At 38.2% G+C, this 11,531-nt stretch overlaps 1 protein-coding gene across 2 annotated transcripts in view; it reads left to right on the top strand.

Annotated features, from left to right (window-relative positions):
* kiaa0513 (KIAA0513 ortholog) overlaps window positions 1-11,531 on the top strand; it is a 22,743-nt gene that overhangs the window by 10,248 nt on the left and 964 nt on the right. Inside the window, exons 3-12 of one of the 2 annotated variants that reach the window (XM_024282346.2) lie at window positions 497-596; window positions 723-796; window positions 2,006-2,076; window positions 3,516-3,717; window positions 3,789-3,823; window positions 3,921-3,987; window positions 5,293-5,370; window positions 5,569-5,598; window positions 9,857-9,937; window positions 10,880-10,974. In XM_024282346.2, the coding sequence (XP_024138114.1) occupies window positions 497-596; window positions 723-796; window positions 2,006-2,076; window positions 3,516-3,717; window positions 3,789-3,823; window positions 3,921-3,987; window positions 5,293-5,370; window positions 5,569-5,598; window positions 9,857-9,937; window positions 10,880-10,974 (833 nt within the window). The remainder of the gene's footprint in view (window positions 1-496; window positions 597-722; window positions 797-2,005; window positions 2,077-3,515; window positions 3,718-3,788; window positions 3,824-3,920; window positions 3,988-5,292; window positions 5,371-5,568; window positions 5,599-9,856; window positions 9,938-10,879; window positions 10,975-11,531) is intronic. The other variant, XM_024282347.2, reaches the window with a different exon arrangement.

The raw sequence follows: 11,531 nt of genomic DNA, 5'->3' as shown, positions 1-11,531 counted from the left end.
AAGCGCTGTCTCGCTAGCGTAAATCTTCACCGCTGCAATATAAAAATGTCAAGCAATATTGGTAATGTCCCTAATGCTCATTAATTCAAACAGAGCAGTTTGATTGACAGCAATTTAAAAGGAAAAATACTCGGAAATGCAAAACAAAATGATTTCTTTTGTTCTCTTTTATAGGAAAAATGATACATGTTAAAAACTCAAAAAACCTGATTTTCATCGGAGGGTGACTTTTAAAAAACGATGCCAAAAACTGTACAACTTAATCTGTTGAATGGGTAGCAATAGGGGAATAATTTCTGCATCAAATAGGTTTATTGAAATGATCTAGACTTAACATTATTACAAAATCTTCACTTAACGTGTTTAAAGTGCTTACAAAGATTACTTTTGCTTAGTTTGACAATGTTCCTGCTTTTTTGTGTCTCTCCAATGAATCTTTACATATGTAGTTACTCCGACAGCTGCAGCTCATTCTCTCTGGCCTCTTTTTCCTCAGTGAGGACTTTGATCAGGAGGAAAAAGCTCGTTTTGGAGAGCTGTGCAGTGGAGAGAATGGGAAGGGCAGGGAGTGGTTTGCAAAATATGTCAGCGCCCAGGTAAGTGTGGCAGGAGCACCCATGTGATCTTGGCTGTGACAAATTACCACAACTGCTTAAGCAGGAACTGTGCACACAGACAATAGACATGAACAATTAATGTTTTTTTTTTTTTAATGTTTGCAGCGCTGCCACTCCAAATGCGTGAGTGAAGCCACCTTCTACAGGCTGGTGCAGTCGTTTGCTGTTGTTCTGTTTGAGTGAGTATCATTCGTATCTTTATTTCATTACTTTGACTTGTAAGGGAAGAGATTTGATTGTTTTCAGTTATCTTAAAGCGAAAATAATAAAGTCTTTTCTTTAGTTTTCATTTAAAATAGTTCACTAAATTAGAGTCTTTTAATCATTTTTAGATATTCAATTATTTTGTATTTGAGACTTGTTTAGTATAGTTGAATATCATCAGCGTAACAATGGACATGTGTGATGTCCTGACTGATAATGCTAGTTTTGCATAAAATCATATACGGCTCAATTGGGAATGGGCCAAGCACAGAGCCCTGTGGTACACCATAACCAACAGCTGTGTTAGGACGACTCAGCATGAACAAGCTGAGATTTTTATACAATAATTTTAAATTTGCCAAATGCAGTTCTTAAAATAATCATGATATGTTGTATTCTTTGTGATAAAGTAGTATTTTTAAAGTTGTCAAATTCAGCTTTGGGGTCTAAAAGCACAAACACAAGTCTACTCTCTAACACCACAAGGAGAATAGCTTTCATCAGTGCTGTTTCAGTCCTGTAATGAGCTCTAAATCTTGAAAATGTTTTTCATGTTTTACCAATCACATGGCCGATTTACTGCAGGTTTCTGCAGAACTTTACAAATGAAGATGGGATTAGATGTAGGTGTTAGCTAAAACCTCTGGATCAACAAAACGGTTGATTTATAAGTTGGCTCATTCTGGACTAACCAACAGCACGGTGTGGATGAAGTGTGTTCTTCCGAACAGGATCTCTACTTTGAAACACAACTTTGTCAATATCTACAGTTTTTAAAATTGATCTTTTTGACGTGTAAGAGAATATGTTTGGTTTTCGGGAGAAAAACAGTGTTTATTTATTTATTTTTTTGTTTTTTTGACACCAAAACATCCTGACAGTTAACAGAGATGAGTCCTGTGAATGATTTCCAAACCACAAAACTATTTTAAAGAGAAAGTCCAATTAGAGCAGGTTAGACTCCTTTGGTTACCATGGAGATGACTAAAACTCAGTGGATGAACAGGTAAAGCTCTTCCTGAAGTCAGGACTGGTTCTTGCCTCTTTGTCCTCTTAACCTTTGAATAGGACGTCTGACATGAAGTTTGATCATATTTATCCGTTTTGAGTCGTACCTTCACTTGTTTGAGCTTTAGCCAACATTCGTTCAGTCTCAGCAGTGATTTTAATCCGTGTCTTCACAGATGTTTTCAGCTGGACGACTACAGTCCTGCCAAAAACCTCATGACCATGTGCTTCACGTACTACTACATTGGTAAGTTTATCTTAAATCTTTGACTTATTTTTGAACAATTGTATAACCAAAAATGAAAGGTGTTCTGAGAAAAGTGCATCTTTCAATCAAGGAAAGAGAAAAACTTATTATCTCTGCCCCATTTAACTAAGCCATTAAAATATTTTAACCAAATATATCTCTTTGTAATGCAAAATAAATACATCAAATGGCTGGCAAAAGTAACATAAGCTGACAGTCAAACAAAACATAAAATGGCCTCAGAACTTGTTTTTTTAAATAATATAACCTTTTCTCAACATCCTTACTGTTCTTATTCAAATATATTTTGAAAATACTAAAAGAAAATGTAGTAAAAGTCAGGTAAACAATTCTTAAATAGTTCTTTACAACCAATTAAAGACTCCACGGCTAAGAAAATCTGATATTAGGCTAATAAAAGTGCTAATTGTGTGTTTAGTGTGTCTTATACATTGACAGACTGATATTGTTATTTTGAGGGTTTTGAGATGTATTGCTTAGTGTTTCCAAAATATGTAAAAAAAAAAATAATAATAATAACCTGTCATAAACTATTTAATTTTTGAAAATGTTTTCGTGGACATTTGAACTAATCTATTTTAGTTATACTGGGATTGAAGCAAAACAATGAACACGGATTTTAAAAAAATAATTTCTAGCTAAAAATAACTTTTCATCAGTCCTTTTCTCACCTGAACAGCACCCAATAAGATATCTCCTAAAATTTCAGCTCATTTTTTCTGACGCTTTTACATTATGCAAAACTTTATTTGAAAAAAAAAAAAAAATCAAAAACAAACTAAACCAAAACCCTGGAGTACTGGTATTGCATATAATCAGTCATCTGTGCTGACTCAAGCAGTGTCAGGACTGCAGGTTGGCCTTGTGGTTTTTTGTCTCACAGCAACACCACAAATAAAGCTCAGTAGTGCTTTACAGGCAGGAAACCAGAGGTTATTTGTGCATCGCTGTAACTCACTGCTGCATCAACATCAGTCTGCAGACTGATCTGCTAATGCGTTTATCTTTTGGAGCTTCACTCACATCTAAAAAACCCCATCTAAAGAAAACTGACTGCATTGTTTTCACGACTGGAGCCGACAGTTCAAATCACTGCACCTCACTGAGCCAAATATCAACCCTTTAACACCAGAGCTGCAGTGTTTATGCTCTTTGATTTACTGTAACAATGCAGCAATGTGCATCTTGGCCGCACAAGAATAATTAAAAGGAAATTAAAAGGATGACATTGCAATGAAATCTCCATTAAATGCTGTAGTTCGTTGGCATTTAAAGCTATAAGAGTTTAAAGAATGGTTGGCTCTCACAAATATTCACCAGTTTGGACAACTCTGTTCTATATCATCAGAAACTGGTGAATTTCTGAAGCATAAAACATGCTTTTATTTAGAAAACACTATTCTAACTTTGGTCTGTAGGGAAGTCTCAGCCGTCTCCGTCAGAGCTGCTCGGTGGTCCTCTTGGTGGGCGGGACTCGTACATCAACAAGGCGAATGTGTGGCTGTCCGGAAAGAAAGACGCGGCGGAACGCCTCCTTAAAAACACATCCAAAAATGACGTCAAAGGCTTCTTTGGAGGCCTGGAGAGTAAGCTGAGAAGCTCCATGGCTCCAAAGTCTGAGTGAGTTAACACAAGAGGTTCAAGTTTACACAGTGTTAATCACTCTAATCGTTACCTTCTTGTTGTGGCAGGGAAGGCTCGGTGGAGATGAAGGCTAAGTCAACAGGTACTTTTTTTGGGTCTTCCATTTCTTTTTAGTTCATGGTCTTTTAAAAAAAGATCCTTCGATAGTGAAACATTTCCTTTTTTCTCCTCACTCTCAGAGGCTCCAGTGGAAAAGAAAGGAGAAAAAGTGTATCTGTACACTCACCTGAAGCAGCAGCCTATCTGGTAAATATGGACTCCTGAATTTTGAAGATCTTAGGGATGCTTAGCTGTTAGTTTGATAAACAAAAAAAACAGTTAAGGTTTAAACAAAGCTGACACATGACTGTGGAAAATGTTAAAGGCTACAAATACACTGAAGGGTATAAAATGATTGAAAAAAAAATCACTGAAAACAAAACAAAAAAATATATAAATAAAATATATCTCTAAATATATCTCTAAATGTTAACATTTGTCTCTGGCAGAGTTTATTATGACTGTAATAATATGGTTACAAATATGTATACTGTACAAATATGGAGTAAATTAGCTTATTATGTTGGAACCAGAAATCATCAGTTATGCCACAGTCACAAATATATGTGCCCCTGCTAGATGGGGAGACATCGGCAGAATCTTCAAGATTCCATGCCATCGAACGATTTTTAAAATTGTTGTTGTGGTCATGAATGTAGATGGCTGCAGTCAGACGGCGGCGTCAGACTTGCAGAATGGCCTCGGCCTACCTGGTGGCAGCTGCCCAGCTGTTGTCCGATTTCATGAAGGCGTCATCCATGCCTGTCATTGGACACAGCCTCAAAATGTGCCAGGGCGGCCGGTGACTGGTGTCAACTTTTTGCTGCTGTAAAATGTTAAATCCTCTGTTTTCACCGCGTGTAAAAATGTGGCTTCTGCCTCCTGATTACAAATGTCGCAATGTGGCCACCTGCAAAAGTTGCATTTAGGTTGCTGCATTGTGGGATATGTGACTGTAAGCTGTGACCAGTCTGAGATGGTCTGAGTCATCATTTCTATGGCAACCACTGTCATCAATCAGAAGATTCTTAGAAGACCACACCCCTCGGGCTCTGGAAAATCTAACATTTGGAGTGTTCAACTTGAGACCATTGACAGTCTACGAGAACTGGACACATTATTATTATTTCTGTTTCATTTAATTCTGCACACGTGGGGAGAAAAGATGGAGCTAATTTTAACTAGAAAGCATAAATAATGGTTAGAATAAAGATAATTCCTGGTTTACTCTCACTGTTGGTTTAAAGAGCTGCTTTCTCAGTGAGTTTGTGTTTGTGACAGCAGAGTCTTTATGTAACTGCACTTTACCAGGCAGTTTCATCCAGATTCATGCAACCTTTCTGGGTCATGATCTCCACATTCTGAATCACAGATGTTAGAAACAGCTTGAGCTGCAGTGTGACTCATATGCACAGAAATCATGTTCCACCTGACAAAATCCCAGGTTTGGTTTTGACTCTTTTGATTTATTTATAGTAAAATCTGCAAAATTCAGACTGGTTTCTTTGACAGGCACACGCTGCGGTTCTGGAACGCCGCGTTCTTTGACGCTGTCCACTGCGAGAGGACGAAGAGGTCTCCAACAACCAGGTGAGTCTGAGCGCAACGAGGAGATCTACAGCTTCAAAGGGGTGTTTCTCCTGTCGAAGTGTTTGCGAGGAAACGCTGTTCCTGCCTGTCTCTGAGTCATTGTGAGTTCTAAATAAAGGTTGGATGGTGTCTCCTCTCTGTACGCTCCCGCTTTTCTGCACTTTAACTTTTGTCTCCTTGTGCCTTGCTGCCGGGCAGTGGAGCTCAGGATCAAGAGAAAGATAAGAGGTCTGTCCCTCCTCAAGTCCATCGCCATGTGAAAAAGAAAAAGGTCAAAAGGATAAATGTGAAGACAGTCAAAAAGTCTAAATCGAAATGGGGACACGTGAAAGTAAAAATGGATTAGAAATACATTAAAAAGCTGTAGTTGGAAACCTTTTATAAAAAAACAGTTTCATTTTGAATTTAACAGCAGCGGAACATCTCAAAAGTATTTGGTTAGCAGTTAAATTCTAGTCCGAGAATAGTGGCGTGTCTTTCTCAAAGACGCCTCTGCAGAAAAAGCCTGCGGCGGTTAACCCTTTAGCCTGAGGAGCAGCACGCCTTCAGGTCTCACAGTTTAATACACTCATTCTCTCCTATTTAAAGCCTCCACTCGCTGGAAATCAACATGAATCCTCTCACCAGGATAAACCAACGTCCCATTTTTCCATTTTGAACCACTTCAAGCCTGAATTTGTACAATTTTTAATACAAAACGTTTAGTTCATATTTCATCTTTGAAATTTCATGTTATATTTAATAAGCGTTGAGGCCTTTTATAGCACTTTTAAAGACCCACTCCGATGACAATTGGTGTTTTAAGCATGTTTTTAATTGGTTTTCTGATTATTTCTTTATTCAAATTGTTGTAAATCAGAAGCAGAAAAAAATACATCTGGACAAAACTCGTAGATGTGATTAAGAACCTAGAATGGCAAGCCGTGACCTCCCTGATCTGCTACATTCTGATTTGTTCACATGTAGACGACTTCGGTTTACTCATCCGAGCTGGCATTAGGTCACAACTCTAAAGCTGGATAGCTCCATTTTTGTCCCACTGCTAATTGTTGAGATTGTGAGGTGCACATCATCGGCCAGAAATGGATATTATACAACCCGTCATAACTCTAACTAACCGAAAAGTGTTTGGACTTTTAAAAAAAAACTTTTATAAAAGCTTAAAATGGGAAACATCATGAGTGCTTGAGTCGCAAGTTAAAATAATGTTTTTTAAGCGACATGGGGGGACTTCTGGCTCTGACTCGATGTCTGTAGCCAGGTCCTCTTGGGTGTGGGGGGCTGTAAGCTAGTGGGAGAGCGAATGAACAGCAATGGGGAGGGGAAGGGGGGTGTGGTCCTCACCAACAGTCCCGCCCAGAACTCAGAGGTGAATTTCTGATCAACTTCTGCAAAAACTGTCCTAGAAAACGACAGTTTTTTTTTTATTTTAGCTAAAAACGTCACTGTTAAAAGACCACTGGAAAGGCTTTGAAAAATGATTACCAGAGTGGGACTTTAAAGTTATAGTGAAAACATAAAGCATTTTTTGATTGATCAGTTTTTACTCTTCTCACAGTGCAGTAGGTGCTGCTGCGCACCCCTCCCACATCCCACAGCACAACCCATAAATGAGAACCACAGACTTGTGCAGCTGCATCAAACGGTTCAAAATTACCTGTTTGTCATTTTCAATAATTACACTTTTACTCTTCATCTTTGCTTTAATGTGAATTTTTTTCACAATTAATTCAGATTTTGAAACGACACATGATACCAAACACGTCTCGGTTGTGGTTCAGTCAAAACTCACATCTCTGTCTCTGCATGATGCAGAACCTTTTGATTTAATTACACCTACAGAAATGTTTTTTTTTTCCCAAACTGTTGCCTGAGGGAGTACACGTTGACATCAACACAGCCTGTGTCCTCTTTCCCACAGACCTCAAAGGCTGCCAGATGTTCCTCCAGCTGTTTGTTTGCTCTTCTCCTTCAGTGTCCCAGCATGTTTTTCACATATCTCTAAAACATGTTTTCTGGGTTCTTCTTTTCTCATTTAAAGTTCACATCGTTAAAAAATTAAAATAAATACATTGAGACTAAAGAGAAAACGAGCTTTCTAATTTACCAGAAGTTGATGTCATTTAAACTTGAGTAACTTCAAGTTTGTTTCCAAAACGTTACAAAACTGCAAACACTTGAAATCTCTGTTTACGCTGCAGATTTGTGGTCGTCTTAAAGACTGCAGTCAGTATAGGAGTTGTTGCAACAATTCGTTTGTGAACGCCCGTCTAAAGCCTCAAACTCTAAATCTCTCCAGGATTAGGAAGACGAGATACAACAGAGGTTCTGTTCTAGTTTTTATGGTTCTTTGTGTCCCTGAAACCTCATCCCAGCAGCTTTTGTTTGAAGAATGTGAGAGACCTGGACAGACTCTGGAGATTTGATTTCGTTTGATTATCTAAAGTGAAATAGTGTGAGTCAGGCGGACGCACTCGGACGATCGGCGTGTTTCTCGGCATGCGCTCTTTGTTCCGTGGTGTCACTTGAATTTTGAACCTCCCTCCCACCTGTAGCCTCCTGACTGTGCATGTTCTCACCATCAGTCCTCTGATCCTGTCTCTGTCTGCATGTTTTCGACTCCTGCTTCTTTTTAATAACCTTTTATCACCTCCAACACCCACAGTCTTAAATTGAGTGGAATAGTTTTGGTTTTTTCACATCTTTCACCAATAAAACTTTAACACATTTAGTGCTGATAAATGGTGTCAGCACCTGCAATATCCACCTCTTATGTATGCTTAACCTCAACCTACACAGTTACCTATTAATGCAGGACTGATCTGTGTCAAAGTCAGTTTTAAATAGACACTGTGTGCAATAATGTGAAGTCAAGGAAAGGCGAGTTTATTAGTTTAGCACATTTCATGTACTTGGACAATTCAAAGTGCATTTCATAAAACATTAAAAGAAACAATCAAAAGAAATATTTATTGGGATCATAAAAATAAGATTAAAAAAGTAAAAAAAGAATTTAAATCAACCATAGATAAACAGTGTAGACGTAAACTTTTGAATACATATTAATCAAATACAACTGAGACCAGGAGAGTCTTTAACCTGGATTTAAATACACTGAGTGTTTCATACCAGGTCAAGATGTCAGTCATGTATTTTGGTGCTAAATCATTCAAAGCTTTATAAACCAGTAACAGAACTTTAAAGTCTATCCTCTGACAGACAGGTAACCAGTGTAAAGACCTCAGAACTGGACTGGTGTGGTCTACTTTCTCGGTCCTTGTGAGAACCCGAGCAGCAGAGTTCTGAATAAGCTGCTGTTTCCTGGTAAAAACACCGTTACCGTAGTCGATTAAACATGAACTAGTTTTTTCGGGTCCTGCTTAGACATCAGATCTTTAATCCTTGAAACATTTTGGAGATGTTAGTAGGCTGATTTTGTGACTTATGTTTTTATCAAAATTAAGGTCTGTGTCCACCTGGTTGGTAGTTTATAGATGGATAGATAGAAGCTCTGTTTGGTTTTGTTTAACGTAAGTAAGTTGTGGCACATCCAGTCATTAATGTCCTCAATGCATTTACCAAGAGCCTGTACAGGGCCTCGGTCTCCTGGTGTCAGTCTAATATATATCTGTGTGTCATCTGCATAGCTATGGTAATTAATGTTGTTCTTTATAACCTGGGCCAGTGGGAGCATGTAGATGTTAAATAGAAGTGGTCCCAGGGTGGAGCCGTTGGGTCAGTCATGTTTGAATAAGATCTTAATTGTGACAGAAAACACACTATTTGGGCCACAACCTCCCTGCTCTGCTCCGCAAAGGTGAGGGGAAAGGGGGACGGGGTTGCTCTGTGCCACCTATAACTGTTGCTTTGTAGACACTATGTCCTAGAAAACACCAGTTTTTCAAATGTTGGCTAAAAAGGCACAATCATAAATAAAAGAGCAGTTATACAACCGATCAAAAGACGGTCGAAGTGGGTCTGGTTAAAAACAAAGTCTACAAAATGTTCCTCCTGACACTCAGGACTTTGTATACTTTTGAACTGAGACTGCTCTATTGGTCCAATCCCTGAGTGGTTATATACTCTGAATGGGGAAACAAATCTTGGGTTTGATCATTTTTGATTTTTTCCCACATTTTGAATGTCTTTGTGTGGAGGCTTGCTACATCCGTGTTTGAATCCAGAGAGCTTCTCATCTGCCTGTGAAGACCAACGATGATTCTGAGCCAGTGGATCATTGTTGGCTGTATTTCACTGCTCACGCTGGACCATCTGTGTGTAAAAGTTTGGAGAAGCGGTTCAGGGACGGATGTCATGAAACGTTGGAGTGCTCTAGAGCTTTCTAGCAGCATGAACGAGTGACGTTTCACAGCAGAAACACCACGGCCACGCAGCGTTTTTGACACCTGTCCCTGACTGCTGCTGCGGAGGAGCCGGGGGGGTCGGAGGGAAGTGAGCGCTGACGGAGGTTGTGTCTGTGCTGCAGGGAGGAGTGGAATCACATGACCCAACCGGAGAGGGACGACACCTCCAAAATCGATGAGAACATCGCTTTTGGACAACTGGGGTAAGGAAGAAGTGTTCTGTTAGTGTAAAGAAAAAAAGAAAGTAAGGGATTAAGTGAACCCATTGACTGTCTTTGATGCATTAGTTTGTCATATTCACATTAGAAAATAGATAAAAATCGAGCTGAACTGTAGTTCTCTTTAAGCTTGTTTGGCCACCTTAAGGGACATAGAGAAAACAGAATGAGAGGATTCACAGTTAGTCCGTGGACGTTTTTTGCAAGGTGTTTTATTTATTTATTAATTTTTTTAAATAAAGAGGGGTAAAAAAAAGTACAAAGAAAGTCTTTTGAGCCTCAGTGAAGCTGCTTCTAAGAAGGAAAAGTTTCTGAGCTAGAATTATTTTTACCAAACTGAAAAAAAACCTTTATAAAAGTATATTTGAGAATCCTGGAACTTTAAAGGCATCTTCTACAAAGCAGAAAATGCATAAAAATACATAAAAACCACTAAAAAAAAATCTGTAATGAATACGGCAAATAGATTTGTTCACCTTATGTTCATATAAATATAATTTTAGTTTAACTAGACATTTGTAATGAATACGGCAAATAGATTTGTTCACCTTATGTTCATATAAATATAATTTTAGTTTAACTAGACATGAAACATAATATAGAACTCAATTACTTTCAGTTCAAACTGCTGTTGTTCTGTCGGGAAATAAACTCAATATTTGGAATCATGTATGTGGGTAAAGTGATGTCTGACTTTGCAGTTTTACAAACTGCGCTGAGGGATATGAAAGGTCTGCACACAAAATACAGTTAGCAAATAAACAAATCTGTGTTCAGATGGAGGTGAACACTGAGGAACTCAGCAGGCCTCACCTTCCATCACAATGGGTCTAAAATTCCTAGAAAAAGTTTCTTTTTCTGTGGTTCAGAAAAGAAAACAACTGAATGGATTGTGTTGTTTGTAATGAGAGGGGCTTTTGTTTCCAGAACGTTCACTCATAACATGCTGGCGTTCGGCCTCGGTAAGAAACTCTGCATCGACTTCCTGAAGAAGCAGGCCGTCATCGGGAATCTGAATGAAGGTGAGAAGCCGCAAACGTGTGCAGACGGTCAGAGATGGAACGTTAGCGCCGCTCTAACTGTTCAGATTCATTTATTTTTGTTTGGCATCAACATATAGATTACATTTAGTCATATATTTGCTTTAATAAAGCAATTATGATAATAAGAGCGTAATATTTTTGAATGTGTAAAGTTTTAGTGTATTTTTTAACTATACTGATATATTTTTTTCTTTTCTATGTTTTTTATTTGTTTTTTTTTTCTTTTATCATATTTGAAATATATATATTGAGTGTTCCACACCACATGTTGGGTTTTACATGTAGAAACTATAAAAATCCACACAAAGTCACAATAATGTGACATGACAGCCAGCATGTGGCAATAACCTTTATTATTTTGATGGTTTTGCTGCTGTTTTTATTTTTATCTTTGATCACATAAATGATCCAGTTTGCACGTTAACTCTAGTTTCAAAAATGGGATAAAATGATTTTTTTTTATCAAAGAGTGATGCTTTACAGTAAAAACAGCAAATTTGAAGGTGCAGCCAGCCGCCACTCGATGGCGTGCTGTT

Source organism: Oryzias melastigma, linkage group LG6 (genome assembly GCF_002922805.2).
Source record: "Oryzias melastigma strain HK-1 linkage group LG6, ASM292280v2, whole genome shotgun sequence".
Taxonomy (NCBI): domain Eukaryota; kingdom Metazoa; phylum Chordata; class Actinopteri; order Beloniformes; family Adrianichthyidae; genus Oryzias; species Oryzias melastigma.
This window is presented reverse-complemented; position numbering and strand designations above follow the sequence as displayed.